This window comes from Amblyomma americanum, chromosome 4 (assembly GCF_052857255.1).
Source record: "Amblyomma americanum isolate KBUSLIRL-KWMA chromosome 4, ASM5285725v1, whole genome shotgun sequence".
Classification (NCBI taxonomy): domain Eukaryota; kingdom Metazoa; phylum Arthropoda; class Arachnida; order Ixodida; family Ixodidae; genus Amblyomma; species Amblyomma americanum.
The window spans coordinates 189,081,429-189,103,150 of NC_135500.1; the positions used below are offsets into that span (position 1 = coordinate 189,081,429).

Genomic DNA, 21,722 nt, shown 5'->3' on the forward strand with positions numbered 1-21,722 from the left:
TTTGTTATGGATTTTTGCCCATCATGCACCCAGTGCCTTCCTTAATTTACAGAATCTGAGAAGCAGCCTTCACGCACACTTACCGTCAACTCCCTCTGCAACTGCTCCAGCTGCCTCCTCCCCTTCTGGAGATGAAGAAAAGGGTGCAAGCTATGTCTACATCAATTTATACAACATTTTAACCATATACATCACTACCACAACTCAGGCTCATGAATGCAGCATGTAAAAACTTGTCATAACAGTGAAAAGCCATTCTGCAGTGAAAAAGTCCCTAAACCAGGAATACATTGATCACTTCTCAACACAGATTTTTTTTTCTTTTGTTTATCCTATAAAGACCTATCCCCACAACTGTGCTCTTTCGAAGTCCCAATAGATCTGGCTTATTGTTTCTCATTAAAAAGGAGCTGACCATTCCCACGAAGCTGGAAATGCGTCATGAGGAACTTGACCGCATAACAAAACTATTATATCAGAATGTTGTCTGTATGAAACCACAAGTTTGAACCCCAGCAGACACCTTTAACCGCCACCCATTTTGTTTTGCACTGGCCGAGCACTGCATGCCTTCTATCCTTTTCTTTCTCTCCCCCCCCCCCCCCCCCCTTCCCCCCCCCCCCCCCCCCCCCCCCCCCCCCCCTCCCCCATTAAAATGCATAGATTTGTCAAAGTACACATCATTGCTGCATTGTTGCAACCCTTTCTTTCCCCAAAGCCTTACGGCCTGGAGAGGATACGTAATATCATTAATTAAATACACATTTGAAACAAGTGGCGAACAGAGCAAGAAACACTCAAGCTACCTGCACAGTCTCGAGCAATAATGCAAAGTATTACATACATACGCAGTTGGCCCATCAATTGGCTTAGTGGCAACACAACAGAACACTGAAGAACACCCTTCACAGAAACAGTACTCACTCTCCTTTGGAGGTGACGATGGCCTACTAACAGGGGCAGGGGCACTCTTGACAAATACAAGCTTTCCAACTTTGGGATTTCCATCCTGGTCCTTAGCCGCACTCTGGGCTTCAGACATCTTGGAGCTGGATGACACTTCCTGCTGGCTTGCATCGATCATCTCATCCAAGCCAAGTTTGTTGAACTCTTCGTCCACAGGGTAGTCAGTCTCCTTCGCACCTGACAATACAAACAGATGAGGAATTTGTTATTTGTTTTCCAGTTACGGCAATCCCATCAAGGAGGGTGTGCAAAAGTTATGGACTGTTATCAGACTATGAAAATAAAGCTGAGTAGAACACTTTCACAAAGCTCTGCACTAAAACTGTTTCAGGAAATGCAATAGGGGACCGGTGTGACAGGCCGATCTTCCTGCAGTAGTTTTTCTTTCCAGCTGAACCATTGAAACAAACAATGTTTTCATCACAAAATCATTGACACTGTCGCTGCATAACAAAAATAAACAGCCAACGTCCAGCTTTTCTCCACTTTCCTACCTGGCACTGAAGCTATGCAGAGCAGATGGGAAGGGCAGACATGAAACGTGTCCAGGATGTCTGCTGGATTGTTGGCGTCTATGACATACACCTCGCTGTTCTCCCGGGTTGACGTGCATATCCAGACAAGTGAGGAGAGTCGCTGAGCCATCTCTTCCTGCTCTCTTCGCTCCTGCTCCTGTTGCTGCAACAGTAAGGAGTGCAGGAAAGGCAAACAAAATAAGCTGCCAGTGTCATCAAATAGCGCATTTGGCTGGGCCATGCTGGCACAGGAATTCAAACCCAAACTTCAGTGCACCAGGGCTGTTTCAATTCAATGGAAGCAAACAGAGCAGGCTTTGGTATGGAAAGTAAGCAAAAAACACCAATAGTGTTTCTCAGACCAATGTACACGAAGTGAGGCACAGAGAAGGGTGAGATTTGGACAGGGTCTTATTTGCACGAAATACCGATCAATCAATGCTTCAGACAGTCTCAATGGGGAGCAGTACAATTAAAAGAACATGCAGGACTGCACACAGCTGAACCTTGTTATAATGAAGTCAAAGGTGGCCCGCAATTTCTTTGTTATAGGCGCTGCTTCACTAGGGTGATAGCTGGCGTTCTGTGTGCCGCTGATGTGCGTTGCGGGAGCTTTCAGCATACACATGAAGCTCCCACCACGCGGCCAAATAAATGTGCACCAACAGATTATGTCAGCCTTGCAAATGCGCACCCCCGTCTGTAGCCTGGGTAGGCTTCAGAGCCTAGAAAATAAGTCTTGGAGGAATAATGTTGTAAAGGTCAGGAAATGACGTATTCACAACACATATTTAACTTCATTTTTTGCTGCTAAAGCCACTATGGACCATCGAAAAAGAGGGCCTGCCGTGCCGACTTCGTCACGAGTAACTGTCTGGTTGGCTTTGTCATACAGCTCATGAGCCATGAGGGCCATAACACTTTTCAGACAGGAGTGTATTGTGGCGAATGCATAAGCCAGACTGCAGGTTTTGATGATGGAAGCCTTCAGGCCAAAGGAAACTGTTTTACGCTTTCATTTTTTGTTGCTTGGCCCTCTGAAACCAGCAGGACCTTGATACCATCAAGAACAACAATTTTACCCAAGTGCCCATGCTATGAAAATGAAAAACAAACTGAACATGGAACCAGGGAAGCATAGCATGCTCACAGCTGGCCACGTGCACTGAGGAGGTAGGAGAATGAGAGAACTGCAATTGACCATTTGCGCAGAAGTTTCTGCGCATGCGTGGTGAAGGCGCAGGCAGCGCCCTCTATGGGCGGTTTGGTTTTTGGTTGGAAAACATGAGCCAGCCGTGCATTCCTGCGCTCTAGTGCGACGACTGATGTGAGCTATAACTTCCACGTAACTGACATGTAACTGCAACACGATTTATCTAAGCTAACCACGTGTTTTGCAACAGCGAGACTTGTACGTAATAAAGGCCGCGACGACATACAAGGCGCAAAAGACGAACCCGTTGATGGGGCCAGTAATGCGCACATCCAGCACGTTTCGAAACGGGTGTTGCTGCTTTATTTCGCGCTTACTGCCGAGTACACACTGCTCGGTCGTTCTAGAAGAGTTTTGCCACCGACGCAGGAAAACCGAATGATATATACTAGTATGAACATTCACCATTAATGCTACAATGTGCTTCCTGAACAGCGGGAGCACGGCCGAGCGCAGCCTCGCGTATATCCGCGCATTCTAACGCTCCCGCGGCCCTTTAGCACGCAAAGCAACGCTCTGCCGTATCAGCACGAGCCGGGATTGATATAGTACAACGGGTCCTTTAATAATCAGCTAAGTGTGCCCTGAGGCGAAAGGTGTTGTGTTAAGTTAGCAGAAACTCCGGCCCTATCAAGGAAGCGCATACGTAAACGTCTGTGCGCATTAGGAAAGTGCATCCCATTATACTGTCACACTCGCCCGCGCATAGGCGCACATTCACGCACATTTTCACTTTGTCATTCGGCGCTCCGTTGAGGTAGCAGAGTGCAGGTATTGCCACACATGGTCGTTTTTCAGGCTACAGCGCGCAAACTCTTCGCCCCACCCCGTTTATAAAAACGGAAATGGGATGTTCTCCTCTTCCATCATACTCTTTCGTTAGCTGACACACGTTTCCGGCAAATAAACAACACTAAAACAACAAAACAAGCGCACATGAGCTGCTGAACGCTGCCTTGCGCATGCTTGCTCGAGAGCCCCTTTCCAACCAAAGGTACCGGCGGAGCTTCTCTGTTTGCACGACAGGCGGCGCTCGCTTTTCCGCAAATGGTCAATTTGCCATATTGGATCGGTATGGAAGTGTGGGGCTTCATTACAAATTGACATACTCAGCACTAAATGACGAGTGGGGTTTATTGGAGGTTCACTGTATCCCGCTGCAGGAAAATGTTACCAGGCAAAAACGAGATATCAAATACGTAGGCTTCTATGGGAGCTTCCAAGCGGAATCCCTATTCATTCATCATATCCACTATTTCGCAAAAAACTATTTCATTATAATGATGTTTGATAACTCCAAAGGAACAACAAATGGGTACAAAAGCAGGAAGTGCTGACAGCCTAACACCACAAAGCACAAATACACAGCGAAGAAAACTGCTTTGTTGTAAGCAAAGCAATGGACCATGTACATGGCAAGAAGAGTGAGATGCCTGAGGACGAGCGGTGGCACCTGGACTCCAGCTTGCATGAAGCACGTGCGATGCTAATGCCTTACCCTAATTTCAAGCTCGAGTCTGTCGATGTCGTCGGAAGGCGACGGTGCATCAGCCTTTTGCTCCTTGTAGAAAATGCTTGCCCCAACAATGGTGCCTCCATCTCGTGTCCGGCCGCCAGTTAGGTTAACGCCAGCTGCACACCAAACCTGCCAAACAGGGGCCGCACTTCACTTCATGCCAATTCCCTCACATGCCAAGAAAAAATTTCAGTCAATATCGGTGTTAAGGGCATGTGTAAGCAGGAAATGCTTTTCACTGGGTAGCCTGCACACTGCCCAGCTGTATGATAGTACACAAAAAAAGTTAGCTGCGTAATGCACGACAACGCATGCTTACATCAATATTTCAAAACCACCATCCTCGCTGACCCAAGAAACTGTAGCATTAAGGTTGCATTATACAACCATCAGTTTTTAACGCAAAGGTGATGGTATCAGAGCCCTACAGCGCGAGTTTCACCAAGAAGTCTGCTCCAGAGTTTGTTGGATATGCTCTGAAGATAGGCAGAAATGCCACTTCACAGCACTTCCAGCTTCATACCTTCATTGGGGAGCTGGTCTCCTGGAGTGGACGGCAGAAGACGGGCACTGGCACTGGAACGTGGGATGGTGCACCCACAGGTCGGTGTGTAGCTGCACTCAGTGGGGGCTGGGGCAGGTCGAGTTTCACAGGGGTCGTCTTGGTCGGCAGGCTCCAGCCGTACGCTTGCACCCGGCCATCCTCCTTGCGCACGTGGGCCCGCACCTGCTTGTACTGCTCCCGGCGTTCGCGGGCACGCTGCGCCTGGAGCCGCTCTGATGCCCTGCAATGTATGTGAATATGTACACACACATTTATACACTACAAACTTCAGATACAGTTGTGCTCCATTAATATGATTCCTGTTAACATCATCATCATCCTACTACTACTGCTACTACTACTACTACTACGACGACTACTACTACTACTACTACTACTACTACTACTACTACTACTACTACTACTACTACTACTACTACCCCCACTGCAGGCCAAAGCCTCTCCCATGTCTTTCCAATTAACCCTGTCCTTTGCCAGCTGCGCCCACCGTATGCCCGCAAACTTCTTAATCTCATCTGCCCACCTAACCGCCCCCAGCTAAGCTTGCCTTCTCTTGGAATCCACTCCGTTACCCTTAAGGACCAGTGGTGATCTTGCCTTCGCATCACATGCCCTGCCCAAGCCCATTTCTTCCTCTTGATTCCGACCAGGATGTCATTAACCCGCGTTTGCTCTCTCACCCACTCTGCCCGCTTCCGGTCTCTTAACGTTACACCTATCATTTTTCTTTCCATGGCTCGCTGTGTTGTCCTTAACTTGAGCTGAACCTTTTTCGTTAGCCGCCACGTTTCTGCCCCATAGGTGTGCACCGGTAAGATACTGTCGTATATTTTTCTCTTCAGAGATATTGGTAAACTTCCATTCATGATCTGAGAGAACCTTCCATACCCGCTCCACCCCATTCTTATCCTTCTAGTTATCTCCCTCTCATGATCCGGATCAGCTGTCACTACCTGCCCTAAGTAGACATATTCCTTTACCACTTCCAGCACCTCGCTACCAATTGCAAACTGCTGTTCCCTTGCTAGACTGTTGAACATTACTTTGATTTTCTGCATGTTAATTTTTAGACCCACCGTTTTGTTCTGCCTGTCTAACTCATTGATCATGCTTTGCAATTCATCTCCCGAGTGACTCAGCAAGGCAATGTCATCAGCGAATCGCAGATTATTTAGACATTCTCCATTAACTCTTATCCCCAACTGTTCCCAATTCAGGCCTCGGAATACCTCCTGTAAACAGGCGGTGAACAGCACTGGCGCGATTGTGTCTCCCTACCTGACGCCCTTCCTTATTGGAATTTCCCTGTTAACATGAGTGGCCTGTATCATAGACTTTTTCTCAGGTACAAACTTTTTCAATGCATTTATGCCTCATAAATATGGAAACTTGCTGTCCCAACAATGGACGGATTGATAACGCCTTACTGTTTACCATACTGCATGAATGGCTTTAATGAAAAAACTTTGCAGCTTGCACTATGTAGAACAATGCATTCAGCAGCTTTCAGTCGACTGAGTAAATGTATATTCTAGCAGTTTGTGGGATGTGAACAGTCATAGTAGCAGATATGTCATCAAGTCATGAAATGCTACGATGCCTCCCATGGGCCACTAGAATTTCAAGCCACATTGCACAGCACACCACTACGTGGTGGGTAATCCTTCCCCTCTGGCCTACCATGAAGTATTTCCCCTAAATCTTCCCTGCCAAAAGCTAACATTTTCTGCCTTTAATCAAGCCATAAAATGCACTGAAAGAAAAGGCACATCACAGACATTATGCCCATGAAGAAGCTATGCCGCCCATGCAGAAGGAAAAGAGAATGAGTCGGGTTGTCTCGTGCTCAGACTCTGCAAGCTGCCCAACTGGTTTCAGTCGCCCATTCCAGACTCAATAAACCGTTGCTTGTACCATCTTGGTGAGGGTGCGGGGTATCGATACCCGTACCTCTCGCATATTACAAGCAAGGATTTATTGAGCCCAGAACAAGAGACCGAACCAGCTGGGCCGCATGCCAGGTCTGAGCACAAAGAGGCCTCCATCTTGATCTCTTTACCTTCTGCGTGGGCGGCATAGCCTCTTTATAGGCACAACAATATCAATGAGGCATAAGATGGACTCAAGTCAGTTCAACTTTCGTCTCAGGGGTAGATGTGCTTCGAGAGTCAATCAGCTGCAACACAACTCTACAGTTTCAAATATGTAAAATGCCGTACAAGCGAGTTGTAAACAAGCATTCTTTTTATACCTTAAAGTCCACAATCCTGCAATCCTGCTGATACATGCAATACCACTAATACAATCTACTTACACGACACTCTGCCACTGTAACGGTACTCGCACCTCAGGCAAGGGTAGCACTACACATCTTCCCCAATTGACCCGACATCCAAAAATAGAGAATGCACAGACATACAGATCACTGTCGAGGAAGTCAAAGCCTCTGTGCTTCTCTCCTAGCCTCTTCTTCCGCATGGACTCGAGAGCAGGGCTCAGCCTTGTCGAAGGAGCGTTGTAGCGAACGTTCACTGTCGACACAGGCTTCTGCTGCGGCTTGTCAGCAGCGCTGAACAAGTTGCTGAAGCTGCATTAAAACGTTCGCTCATTGCACACACACTTGAACCGACATATATAACAACCAGGTGTAAGCTCTGTGTCAGATATTACTGCCCTCCAGTATGAACAAACCTTGCACCATTTTTTGCAGAGCATATAGACAGTAAATGCAACAGCAACATAACACACATCGAAAACGCACTAATCTTGAGGTTACAGGCTGTCTTAATGATGCACACAACACTACAGGTATCCACAAAGGTGTCTAAGCTGCATTTTCGCCAGTCGCAACATACACTGCACCAAGAGTGCAATTCACAAGAACTTATAGCAGTTCTTTACACTCGCAGATTTATAAGGACTACAAAATACACTTAAACCCAAATGGTGAACTTTTCCAACAATAATTTAGCTCATATAGGTGCTTCTTTACAGTTTAGCTGTTCCGCATAATTCATGCACTTCTGAAGCAAAAACTAGTCCAATCAAAAGAATGCAAGGGATTGCAGAGATAAAAGCTAGGACAGCTCAAATTGAAAAAAAAAATCTTGCTTCACACCTGACATGGATGTCACAAAGTAAAAAAAAGAAAAGCTAACCATGAAAGTAAATCTGTCTACTAACTTCAAACTTGCTAGTGAAAAAAGATCTTTTTTCTAACCACACACAGCGACAAGGAGGAGGATTGGTTTGCAGCTATTGCTATTGCCCCTATTATGCTAAACTAACCAACAAGGCAATGCTACATCAGTGTCACTAACCTGCAGTTTCTAATAAGTTTTCATTTTTAGTGAAAAGAGTTAAGAATCCTCAAAAAAATTATAATGTGCAAAAAGTTTAGAGCGTGAGCAAGCACCTTCATCGTCACAAGCCAAAATACTTTGTCGAGTTAAGAATACTGCTGATCTAGTTCGCAAACAGGGCCGGCATTTGCGTAGTGAAAGCAAGAGTATAAAGAGTGCAAAGTGCAACATTCAGCCATGCAGAAGAAAAACCAAAAGGCACAAAGAAATGGAAAGGCAACAAAATTGCCAGCACTGCACACAACTAGCAGTACTCACTTTGTGCTTCAAGTGCGTATGCGTGAGAATGAAAGGGAAGAAAGGAATTCCACCACCCATCAAGATGAAGAAGCAGCACAAGCAGAACACTTGACAGGTCATATTAAGCAGTGTGCCATCACAGGTTATATTTCCAGCCATTGCATGAGAGAGACACATCAATAACTGCAGTCTTTAGCCACATTTACAGCTATCTATAAGCATGACTTAAGCATTAGAGAGATAAAGCATCAAATACAACGTTCAGATGCCAACCAAACACAGCGGTATAACCATCCAGGAAATGTGCAGAATACAGTCGAGCCCAGGTATATCAAACCCGGATATTTCGAATTATTCAATACCCTGAATAGACAGATAATCCTCTTGAAAATAATGTGTAAAAGTATAGCAGAGGTGCGTAGCACATCGAACTCCGATTTCGCTGGTCACTCGAAATATCGAACTTTGCATCGCGCTCCTGCAAGTGGCGCTCCAGCTAACTGGTTTCTGCGATAACTGCGCGTGGTGACGGGTCGGCTTCGCGGCGTTGGGTGCCTGCTTGCAGCGCTAGCACTGTGAAACCACGCGAGGAAGTGAACGTGGGGTACGCTTCAGGGTGGTCTTCAGTATTCATTATCCACGCCACATTGCTGTCATGCAGTGAAGCCAAAATTAACTGCTAGTTCAGTGGGGCGGCTTTTTGGGCTTGTTGGTAGTACATAGCTTCAAAATACTGTAGCGCAATCAAAGACCAGGACAAAAAATGAACAGAAAGAACACCACGAGCGCTCATGGTGTTCTTTGTTCTTTTTTTGTCCTCGTCTTTGGTTGCGCTAGTGTTTTGAAGCTTACTCCTAGTAGCTATCAAATGGCATGCTTCACTCGCCTCGCTACCAAAGACGTTGCGGAAATCAACTTTACCTTAATTTGAATGAGTGATTATTCTGTTCTCAGTGTGCTGCTAACGAGGCTGGGCATCTTATAATAGGCAATGGCTAGTCCCAAAGCATCGTCCGCTGTGGCTTTGATGCGAAGCAAGCTAGGTCTAATGGCACCAAGCAAGCTGTACATGCGCCGGCAGCACAGCAGCGGGTAGCATATCGCTGCAAGCAGCATGTCACTAGCCTGGGTGTGATGTATTCTTGTTTCTAGGTTACAGACAGGCTTATCTATTGCCATTTTTATATATCAAATTATCGCTGTACAGTAGAACCACTCTATAGTAAAGTAGCTCGGACCAGCAAAAATCTTTACTATATCAGGGTCTTCACTATATCAGTTGCTGGTCATGGCATGGCTCTGACTAGGCTGTCTGGCTGCTTACTAAGCACGAAGTGTTGCTTTATAAAAGAAACACTTAGCAATGCCTTACATCCTCCTCTTATTGTCCCTTTATGTGATAATCATTTATTTTCAGCTATCACATGTTATCACGTTTTCGACTTGGTTTACGTCTTGTGGAAAGTACTGCATTTGCACGAATACAAGGCGGCTACGAATGCAGCACCAGTTTGATTCCGAATGAAAATCAAGATGCAGTAGTCAAGAAACGCGTGCGACACTGTGAAACGCCGCAAAACAGCCTACGCAGTGCCACCGCTTCTTGTCGCCGCTTCCCCATGGTTCTTGCTGCCGTGCGAATGCACGCCCTTTTCTTTCCTTTTCTAGTCCTCACTGAACTTTTACTGGTTTTCCATTCTTAGCGACTTGCACCACCTTCTTTCTTTGTTCATAGCCAGGTTTACTTTTTCCGTGCGCGCCGCGCGCTTTGCCTCACGGCTTCAAGGTCTTCAAAAATTTGGCTTCTCCGCGCGGCTATTGAGCTTGGTGGTGAAGCCACCTCAAAGGGCGCCATTTTATTGTATTTGGTATCTACGGGCCTCGCGATCCTAGACTTCGCGAGTGCCGCGATGTCATCATTCCGCAGGAAGTACATCGCAACGGCCAGACGCTCTTTACTATAGTCGTTTCTTTGAAAAAATTTATATATAACAAAAAAATGTGCAGTCATCTATGGAAGGTGAAATGGGACCGCAGCTTCACTTTACTATATCCGAGTTTTTACTATAACCGAGTTTACTATAGCAGGGTTCGACTGTATTGAAGTATCTCGCGATCCCCTTCCGAGTTCGATATATCCAGGTTCGACTGTATAAACAAATGAGCCCCAGTGTTTGTCAACCCACAACACCCAGCGAGTTCCCCAATGTACTCGAGCCACCTTTCATATTTGCACAATGTATACAGTAATAGTATATGATTCAATGGAGTTTAATGTCCCAAAGCGACTCAGGCTATGAGGGACGCCGTAGAGAAGGGCTCCGCAAATTTCGACCACCTGGGGTTCTTTAACGTGCACTGACATCGCACAGTACATGAGCCTCTAGAATTTCGCCTCTAATGAAATTCGACCACCGCGGCTGGGATCGAACCCGCGTCTTTCAAGTCAGCAGCCGAGCGCCATAACCACTGAGCCACCGCGAAGTCCGAACACTAAAAACATGCCCTCAAAGGCATGGCAACTTGCTACAGTGAGGTAGGCACCTTTGCAGACACTGCGCCACAAAAAAAAGGAAAAGGATAGCTAAATTTAGTGGGGGACTACAGCCAGGCAATATGACCCAAGCATCTGAGGCAAGGACTCAGAGCCTATTGGGTTCTACTACTAAGCTCGAGGTTACCAAGCGCAATTCATGGATGCAGGAGCCATAGTTAAACAGAGGTGAAATGCAGAAGCCGAAAATGCTGTGTGCCAAGATTATGGTTCATGACAGAAAGCGATCAGGCAAATTAGCCCAATCTAGTACCCTCCCCTGCATTTACTTGCACAATGAATCCACTTTCTTCCAGAAAAGTTTATATCAATTTGGAAAGAGGGTTCACTACGCTGAAAAAAAAATGGTTTCGACAGATTTTTTTTTTTTTAGACGCAGTTAAAATTTTATATCATACGCCCGCCCGCCAGCCTCCCTGCCCACTTGTTCACATAAATTGGTCGCATAGTGAGGTCACTAATGGTAACGCATACCACAGCATACTCTGCTGCATGAATTGCATTGACCATCAGTGAATTTTTTTTTTTATCAACAGCATGAGGCGACATCTATCCCTAAATGTACGAGGCATCTGCGTGGCACTTGAAGCAACTCACATTTTCCAGATGGAGGAGCGGTTTTTCTTAGAGTCCACAGTGGGGTCAGTGCGTGACGCTTTGATCATGCCAGTCCACCGTATGGCCTCCTGTAGCTCCATGTAGCGTTCCTTATACTGATTCCTTTCCATGAGCACACGGGCCATCTCCACCCGGGTGAAGCGCTTCCGCTGAGCCATTGGTACGTCTTCTTGCTGCAGCAAATGAGAAGCAAGGCACTGGCTCTCATCTTAAAAGCATTCATTTGCACCTTAGTACACACTCCCACATAAGAAATGAGGTATGAGACGTGGAGCAGTTACATGTAGACAGTTTAATAGCCTCCCTACAAAGACCATGTAGTCTGATCTCAAAACCTTTGCATGCTCTCTTCCTGTTTGCACATTACAGCATCACAAATATCCTGTAACCCCATCTTTTCCCCTAACCTCATAACCCCCTCTCTTACTACCTGTGGCTACACAATGTGGGCAGTGCAACACGGAGGCATATTTCCATACCGTGGACAATATTCAGTCATTCAACTGGAAACCATGCACATAAACATTCAGCATAAGTTACACATAATAAATGTATATGCAGACTTAAGAAGTAAGCCTTGAATTTAAATACTTGCCAGTTTCAGAATGTACATCTACAATGAAAACAAGAAACGCCAGTTAAAAAGCTGCTGAACTAAAGAAACTGCACATGAATCACTCACTCATGTAGTAATACATGACATAACCCCATTTCAACACAAATGTATTATGGAATGTAGAACACTTGAATAGAAACAAAATCTTTAGAAAGCTCCAAGCGCGAGATAGTAGTAGTACTGTTTCATGCTGGACAGGCCATCTCCATCATGCGCCATACTTTTTTTTAAAAATACTTCCTTGAACAGCACGCACACTTTATACTATTTTAAAAAGGTAAAAAAGGAAGGAGGTTACAAACCTCATCATCAGATTTGGTGGCCTTCATCTTCTCAATCTCCTCTCTACACTTTTTGAGTTCTTCCTCTAGTTCATGAACCCTGTGCTTCTGGCTGTCTCGTCCTTGCTCCAGGGTCTTCACTTCACCCTGGAGGATCTCTTTCTCGCTGTAAGCAAACAAGACAAGATCCTCAGCCTACAAAGCTGTTGTGTACTGTTTGTGTTCACCTAAAAGTCAAATAGCACTTAAACCATTGGTTTCTTGCGTCACAGCTCTCAATTTTTAAGGCAAGTCCACACAACAAGAGCAAAGGATCACACAAGAAACTGCCAGCCTTCTTGTCCTTCCTTAAGATGATGATGAAGCATAGTGCCAATGCTAGTATGTCTGTCTTCCCATATCTACTCATGTATAAGTTTACCTTTTTTGTTTTAAATCACACACTCGAAACTCGGGCCCAATAGGCAAATCACGGCCAGGGTGAGGCACTAACCCAGTTAAAAAGGTAGAACAGGAAGGAAGAGAATGATGCCAACAATGCTACCACAGCAAGTCCTGCATTCCGGCTGCCTTCAAGCCCTCACACACAATGGCAGTTGCTATTCACTACTACTATACAAAGGTTTGGTTTTATAGGGTTTAACGTCCCAAGGTGAGTCAGGCTATAAGGGACACCGTAGTGGAGGGCTTTCGACCACCTGGGATTCTTTAGTGCGCACTGACATCACACGGTACACGGGTCTCTAGAATTTCTCCTCCATCGGAATGCGATCAGCATGGCCAGGATTGAACACGCGTCTTTTGGGTCATTAGCTGAGCGCCATAACCACTAAGCCACTGCGGTAGATACACAAAGGTTTCACATGCCTCTTCTTTTTCAAGAGGGTCATGCAAAATATTCTCAGATAAGGTCGATACAATGACAAGAACAGAGCCCCATTGCGCCGACCGCATGCTTTTGAGTCCTCATCGTAAAATCAAAATTTTTCCAGTCACTCAGCCGCATGGAGAGTCGTGCCTCCCGAACGTCAGTCCCAAATAGAATTTAAAATTGGTATAAAAAGATGAGCAGCCAAACATGAGTTAAGACTTTGCCAAAAAGTGCTACAGATATTGATGGAAGCAGCAAGAGTGCCTTTTCGTGTGCAATAGCGATGCCAAGCTTTTCATGCACCCAAGGAAGATTACTGCCAGTAAAATATAACATCAGTGACGTTGCAGACATTGAGGGTGTCTGCCGAGGTTTAATGAAGTCTCGTGTATTTCTGTGCATCTCTTGGGATGAAGTGAATTCATGCACGGTGCACAAGTGCGCCATCTCTGGTGATGAGTTTCTCATAATAAAGCTGCAGTGCCAATATGTGATGGGCTGTGCTAGTCGCCTTGCTTCAGTGTTTGGAGCCTGAAAATTCATCTGGGCAACCTATACGACATTTCAACTTCAAAAAAGTATTTTTTTTGGTTCCCAAAGTTGGGGAATTGACCTGCATAATGTATTAGTCAACATGGGAGTAAAAACGGTAATGTACTTTATCAGCACCTATCACTTATAGAGTTGTCTCTCATTGAGCCTGCTACTTGTTCAGCAGTGTTGCAATAAACCACAACAGACTACATGTAACAGGAATGCACATGCATGGTGCGTTTTCATCGAAAGAGCACTTTTATAAAGCTGCAATGCTGTTGCAGCAAGCTGGCTTAGAGCTGTGCCTTAAAAGGTTCTAAGCTGCTAAGTGCCATTAAATTTTCTGCAGTTAGCTCAATGAACCCACTACTGAAGCAAACAGTTGGGGCCCATGCTTCTTTATAAGCTTGCTTGAACAGTCCTGTACCCGGTATCCAAGAATTGCAGAAAGAGAAAGCAGATGCCATCAAACCACATAACCACATGTAAGAGAGTACTCATGAGGATAGGCTCTAAGAGCTAGAATAACTGCCGTGCCAGCAAGGCCCATTCCTCAATTCCACCAGACTACCAATGCACAAATAATATCACCCACATATCAGTTGTGAAATTATGTTTAAGTTTCAACACCAGTGAGCTACACTGGTGAGCTACACTCAAAACAACAAATTACTATGAAGGAAACGACCCTGACAATTACCAGATGATACGAACCAGCACCCAAGCGGTAAATGGCAGGAAATCGGGTGAAAAACAAAGCTCTGGGGATCCCCATAGCACATGCAGTGTCTAGATCATTAATCAATGCATGGCAGAGCTATATACACCCTGCTGGAAAAACAGGCACTCGTTTCAGCCAAAAAGCTTGTTAGGTGCCCGAAAAAAGGTGCCTCGTATTAACAGATTCATTTATGCTGCATCACTTACAGGCGCAAGCTAATATACTAACTGTGCTTAAACTGCATAGTGTATCGAGTATTTCCACTGCGATTTTTCTGCTTTTTAGACTGAGCTGCCTGCCCCTCTGTTCGCATCCCGTATGTGCTGTATTATGGTTTTCTTTTTTTTGCCGTTCTCCTTTCCCTCTCTTCCCCCCCCCCCCCCCCCCGCCCCCCGCCCCCCCACTCCCCACACCCAAAATAACATAATGTGCTCTGATCCAAACAGTCGAATGTACACTGGTCTACAGTTTACCTTTTTACAGCACTCAGAATAAGTTCAGTTCATACAGTCCAGGCCATGGAAGCTGAAACTACACGCTGTGCACAGCCTAACCAGATCTATTGTGGCAGTCGTTACATGAGGTAATTTCCTGCCATAGATGCAATTACATCACCACTTAATTAAACAAGTAAAAAGAAGGCGCTCATGCATGAGAAACTGACAGTGCCTGCAATGTATGTCAGCCTCTCGTACAACATGGCACTTCATCAAATTACCCTTTCTCTGCATAACTTCCAAAAGCTTGATTCGCCTGGCACACAAAAAGCAATTAATATACAATGCTCATCAGCCCTTGCATTTTATCAACCAGCTTAAGTCATCAAGCACATTCCGACTGGCCCCCTACTCCCAAAAACTGCTTCACCAAATGAGAGTCAGAAATCTGTTTCCCTGCTTCACTGAATCAGTACAGTGCACCCAGTAGTAGTTGTAATGCAGCCTACCCCAGCAGTACTGGCACTATCCTTAAACCCTTACACACATTTTTAAGACAACTTTTCACCCTTTTTCAGGCATTCAAATGAGGCGCAGAATTTCCAACAGGGCCATCTGCACGGGAGCCAGTCCAAAAACGCGGGAGCACAGCCTCGGTGTCAGACTCACCTGGTGAGAAGGTCAACCCTGGCGATTAGGTCGTCTTTAACAATGTTTAGCGCATTCCTAGAAGCAGAAACAACTAGGTGTTAATCCAGGCATGCGATGGGCATGATCAAAGAGACAAATCATGTTAGTCCCCGAGAGCCCCCTTAAAAAAGCTGCCCCTGGCACCACCCATACCATTCAGCACCACTGCCTTGGCCATTACACAAGTGGGGACATGAGATGCCTCTCGTGAGCAGCAAACACCCTGCCGTGAACTAAGCAAACATGCATAGCTACTTCCAAACAGCAGATGCGAAAACAAAAACATGTGGGAAACAAACTGAGCACACTCACTTTGTGGCCAGGAGCTCAATGTTTTCCATGATGATGTTTTCCACTTCTTTTCCCATGCCTGCATGAACAAGTACCAATCAGCCAAACTCGCCATGAAACGGACTTAAGCAAGCACCTCTCAGCAAAATCCTCAAGAATTGGTGGCAATGTGTTTATCAATGCATTTCCTAAATATTTATCTTTTCTTGCTGGTGTTAAGTCAAAGACCATGTTTTTTACAAATCAACCAATCTGTCCCATGCGAGCATTTACACATCTGAAAAAGAACAGTTGCACGTATTGCCTGAGCCCTCATATATTGAAACCTTATTTCTGTCTGACCGAAAGCATGTACTGCGAAAGAGAGAGTGGCTTTTATAGCATAAAAATGCACAAAGCGAAAGCAGCAGCTTTCAGCCTGAGAGCTAGGCAGTCAAGTAACAAAGCTGCTTTGCTTTTTTTTATTGCACACAGTACTAAGAAGCACGAAGCTTTGCTTCGAAATCATGCTTACTCTCATGAGAAGCTTCAGGGGAAAGAAAAAAGCAGGCCTGTAGCAACAGTCCAGAACGAGAAATGTTATGACTAAACACAATATATACTTTTATCGATAGGACTTTCCTTGCAGTCATAATAAATATAAAAAGTAGGTATTTATTAGTGGCCCTTCAGTTACAAACTAACATTTACAGGTTAGGTAAAAGCAACAGTTAAGGCAAAAGTGGACTTCAGAATGGGGCCTTACAGCAAGCTGCAGCTAATCTGCAGTCTTGCCCAAATGCATGTTAAAAAAATACACAAGTCATGCTTACCGAAAATGTTGTCAGTAACTGTCAGTAAGGACGTGCAAAAACAGAAGAAACAACAAAGCTGTTACTCAACTGTTAAACAACACTCACTCAATTCTGTAATGGTTTACTTAAAAGCAAACAGTATTTTTAGAGCACTTTCTCATAGTACTTTTAGAGCAGTTTCTCAAGAAGGGGACTTATTCAGAAGAACAGAAAAGACAGAGCACAAAACTTCCAACACACAAGCATACAAGTACACACAGAAAGCACAACAAACTACAAAAGTGCAAACAAACTGTTGTAATTAGATGTGACAATGCAAACAACAGAGCACAAATGCAACTGAACAACCATGCAGCAAAGCACAATACATGCGCATATCAATGCAGCGACTTCTGGCTTCACAAATTTACTTGAATATAGGTTGAACACAAAGCATTCGACTGCCTGCCAAAAAATGGCAGCCTTTTCAGTGTAGTCCTGTTATCTGGCACCACCCACATTACTAAATGCTCGCTTAACACAAGGCTCCCCCCAGTCTGCACTCCAGAGTTCAGCAGACAACTTTCTTGGTTCTGCAAGCACCAGCCATTATCTTTTCCTACCTGCTTTGTAACTCATGTCACAATATTACGCTGACGCACATGTTTCTAATACTGATAACGTCGAAAAGACAATCATAAATACCGTATTTGGTACCTCCACACTACAGATACTTTTTTCTTCCAGAAATATTTACAAAAATTGATTATTCTTTTGTAAGGCTAAAGAAGAAGATGCGTCTTATGATTTGAAAAGACGAAGACGAGGTGACAGTGTTCTCGAGAGTTTTTGCCAGCGCTACGCTTGTGTGTCTTTTGCCGATCTGATCCCAGACTGCTGCCGTTGCCGTTCCCGTCGCCCCAGTACCTCGTAACAAACCCCCCGTTACATTTGGTGGAGGTGCGGGGTAAAAACATCGGCCCTGGAGCTCCGTAGTCGTGCTCTCCCGGCGCGCACGATGCCTGAGGACGTCCAACACCAGGCCGTACAAGTGGGCCAGGCTGTCATCTGTGCCGGCTCTCTTCGTCAACGGGACCCGACCATTTTCAGCGGGACTAACGAGAACGATGTGGAAGATTGGCTCACATCGTACGAGCGGGTGAGCGTATACAACAAATGGGACGATGTGACGAAGCTAAACAACGTCATCTTTTATCTCGCCGGTGTGGCTAACCTCTGGTATCGCAACCATGAGGCAGATATTCAAACCTGGTCTATTTTTAAGACTAAATTTGCAGACGTATTTGGTCGACCGGCTGTCAGGCAACTCTGAGCCGAACAGCGATTGCGTGAACGATCTCAGCAGGCTAGTGAAAGCTTCACTAGCTACATTGAAGATGTCGTCGACTTGTGCAAGCGGGTCAACGCTCGTATGTCGGAAGCCGACAAGATCCAACACATCTTGAAAGGCATCGATGACGACGCTTTTCAGATGCTTCTAGCGCGCGACTTGCGTACCGTTGCTGAAGTCGTCACGCTGTGTCAAAGCTTTGAGCAGTTGCGCAAGCAGCGGATTCTGACACGCCAGCGGCCACAGCAGGTTGAGTCGCTCGCTGGGCTCACGCCTGCTCCTGACCCCTCGCTGCTACAGCAGATTAAAGACTTCGTGCGGGAAGAAGTGGCACGTCAACTTTCCTTTCTGCCGAGCGCTCACGACCGACCATCATATCTGACTCCAGCGCTCCGACATACAATTCAAGAGCAAGTTGCTGAGGCTCTTCCACCAGCTCATCCGTCACCACCTGTCATGGTTCCGCTGACATACGCTGACGTTGTCGCCAGACCACAACCTGTGGCGGCTCCGCTCACATATGCCGAAGCCGTCGCGAGACCGCCTCCTGTCGCGGCTCCAGTGACATATGCCGATGTCGTAGCAAGACCGCAGCCGCCAATCTATAGTGCGCCTCCGGCGCATTTGCGAGGGCCAGTGGCTTACCGACGACCTACTCCAAGGGTCAGCGATTCCTAGCGCACAACGAACAATCGGCCGATTTGCTTCTTTTGTGGTCTCCCAGGTCATGTAGCTCGGCATTGCCGCCGTCGTCTCCCGGACGCGGAAATTCCTCCCCAAGCTCCTGGGTACTGGCCCCCACCAAGTCAGTACTCTGTACCAGCTGCGCCGCCGCAAAGACGTACTTCCTCGCCGGACCGTTCTACCCTCTCCAGCCGCCGGCCCTCTTCTCCACGACGCCGGTCTATTTCGCCTATGCGACGTCGCCCCACCGCTAACCAGGAGGAAAACTAGGCGCCGCAGTTCCTGAGGCGAGAACTGCGTCCACAACGAACTTCGAAAGGCCTCATCCGTCAGCCGCTAACCTCATTGAAATTTCCGTCGGCGGCGTTTCTGTCATGGCGCTTGTCGACACTGGTGCTGCCGTTTCCGTCATGGACGCAAAGCTGTGTAGTTCTTTAAGAAAAGTAAGGACGCCAATTGCTGGACTCTCACTGCGCACCGCCAGCGCTCAGAACATCCAGCCGTCAGCAGCGTGTACCGCTCGCGTTGTAATCCAGGGGACCATTTATGCCGTCGAATTCGTCGTACTGCCCTGCTGTTCTCATGCTGTTATCCTGGGCTGGGATTTCCTATCGCGCCATGCTGCTATCATCGATTGTGCTCGAGCTGAAGTCGAGTTCTCTCACCTGCCCGAAGCTGTCTTGGACACTGCCCCTCCTGGTGCCTGTGTTAAGGCCCTAGTTGCCGAAGACATTGACCTGCCTCCCTGCTCTTCAGTCCTCGTACCCCTCTCTTGCGGCCCTCTTCGCGACGACACTGTCCTCTTCACTCCGTCCCCTATCTTTCTGCACCGCAAGTGTCTGCCTCTGCCATACGCTGTACTGACTATATCCGCTGGCCTCTCCGTACTGTTCGTGTCTAACCCATTCTCGTTCCCCAACGCCTTGCGCCTAGGTGAATGTCTCGGCACGGTACAACCATTCGCGTCTCTGCTCATCCGCGAAGAGACGGACGACGCGCCGCACCTCTCCATAGCCGCACTCAGCCCACCTACTGCTGCGCCCGATCCCTCCTCAACCGAAGCATTCCTTCGCTCCATCGACGACAACCTTCCAGCGCCGCAAAGGGCACAGCTTCTCACTTTACTTAATCAGTTTCGCTCATCATTTGACTCACATCAAAGTTCCTTGGGCCAAACTTCCACTGTCAACCATGCCATCGACACAGGTGACCACGCACCGCTGCGACAACGTCCCTATCGTGTGTCTGTCGCCGAGCGCCAAGTTATTGAAGACCAAGTCGACAAGATGCTCCAGAGCGGCGTCATTCAGCCCTCAAGCAGCCCATGGGCGTCGCCTGTGGTGCTCGTCAAAAAGAAGGATGGCTCCATACGCTTCTGTGTAGATTACCGCCGCCTTAATAAGATTACGCGCAAAGATGTCTATCCCCTCCCGCGCATAGACGACGCTCTGGACTCTTTGCAAGGGGCCGAACTCTTTTCATCTCTTGATTTGCGTTCCGGGTACTGGCAAGTTCCTATGAAAGAAGCCGATCGCCCCAAAACCGCCTTTGTGACACCGGATGGCTTGTATGAATTTACGGTGATGCCCTTCGGGCTTTGTAACGCCCCCGCGACTTTTGAGAGGATGATGGACACCATTTTGCGCGGACTTAAGTGGAAGACATGCCTTTACTACCTCGACGACATTGTGGTCTTTTCCCCGGACTTTGACACCCACCTCTCCCGTTTGAAGCACGTCTTGACCTGCCTCTCTGACGCCGGCCTGCAGCTGAACTTAAAAAAATGCCGTTTTGCCGCTCGTCAATTAACCATCTTAGGTCATGTTGTCTCTAAGCAGGGCGTCAGTCCCGACCCAGCGAAACTTCGTGCTGTGGTTGACTTTCCCAAACCTACCTCCATCAAAGACCTGCGCAGCTTCCTGGGTTTGTGCTCATATTTCCGCCGGTTTATTCGCAACTTTGCGTCCATTGCTGCGCCTTTGACTCAACTGCTGTCTGGAAGTGCGGATTTATCACTGTGGTCTCCAGCGTGCGACGACGCATACACCACCTTGCGCCGTCTCCTCACGGCGCCGCCCATTCTGCGCCATTTCGACTCGGCCGCTCCTACCGAAGTTCACACGGATGCCAGCGGTGTTGGCCTCGGCGCTGTCCTCGCCCAACGAAAACCTGGCTTTGACGAATACGTCGTTGCTTATGCTAGCCGCACACTCACACCAGCAGAACGCAACTACTCCGTAACTGAAAAAGAGTGTTTGGCGATTGTATGGGCCCTCGCGAAGTTTCGACCGTACATTTATGGGCGCCCTTTTGACGTTGTGACCGACCACCATGCGCTCTGTTGGCTTTGCAACCTGAAAGACCCCTCCGGCCGCCTCGCTAGGTGGGCCCTTCGCTTGCAAGAATATGATATCCGCGTCGTGTATCGCACCAGCCGCAAGCATCAAGACGCCGATGCACTGTCACGCTGCCCCCTTCCAGCCGAGATCGCCAGCCTTTCCACCTCCGACGCTTCTCTGCCCTTGCTTCGCCTCGGCGACATGCCTTCAGCGCAACGCATGGATCCCTGGATCGCTTCCCTTCTCGACTTTCTCGCCAACCCGACGGCTGCTTCACCGTCACGTGCGCTCCGCCGCCAAGCTGCCCATTTTGCGATCCGTGACACCCTACTTTATCGCCGTAACTACAACTCCGAAGGTCGCAAGTGGCTGCTCGTTATTCCACGTCACTTACGCTCGGAGATATGCGCATACTTCCATGCTGCCCCCCACAGCGGTCACGCGGGCGTTTTCAAGACCTACACCCGCATACGGCTGCGCTACTACTGGCGCGGAATGTACACCTTTATCATGAAGTACGTGCGCGCATGCATTCCCTGCCAACGTCGCAAGACACCTCCCCATCGTTCTGCTGCTGAGCTGCAG

General features: G+C 47.2%; 2 protein-coding genes across 2 annotated transcripts in view; both read right to left on the reverse strand.

Moving 5' to 3' along the window:
• Positions 1–21,722, reverse strand: part of LOC144128863 (E3 ubiquitin ligase Rnf121) — a 283,986-nt gene that overhangs the window by 69,904 nt on the left and 192,360 nt on the right. The gene's annotated exons all lie outside the window — the stretch shown is intronic.
• Positions 1–21,722, reverse strand: part of syd (JNK-interacting protein syd) — a 47,335-nt gene that overhangs the window by 14,892 nt on the left and 10,721 nt on the right. The window contains 11 exon segments of the mRNA XM_077662627.1: positions 84–125; positions 925–1,143; positions 1,461–1,644; positions 4,193–4,339; positions 4,734–4,995; positions 7,195–7,362; positions 11,529–11,722; positions 12,468–12,612; positions 15,679–15,735; positions 16,012–16,069; positions 16,803–16,820. Coding sequence (XP_077518753.1) covers positions 84–125; positions 925–1,143; positions 1,461–1,644; positions 4,193–4,339; positions 4,734–4,995; positions 7,195–7,362; positions 11,529–11,722; positions 12,468–12,612; positions 15,679–15,735; positions 16,012–16,069; positions 16,803–16,820 — 1,494 coding nt within the window.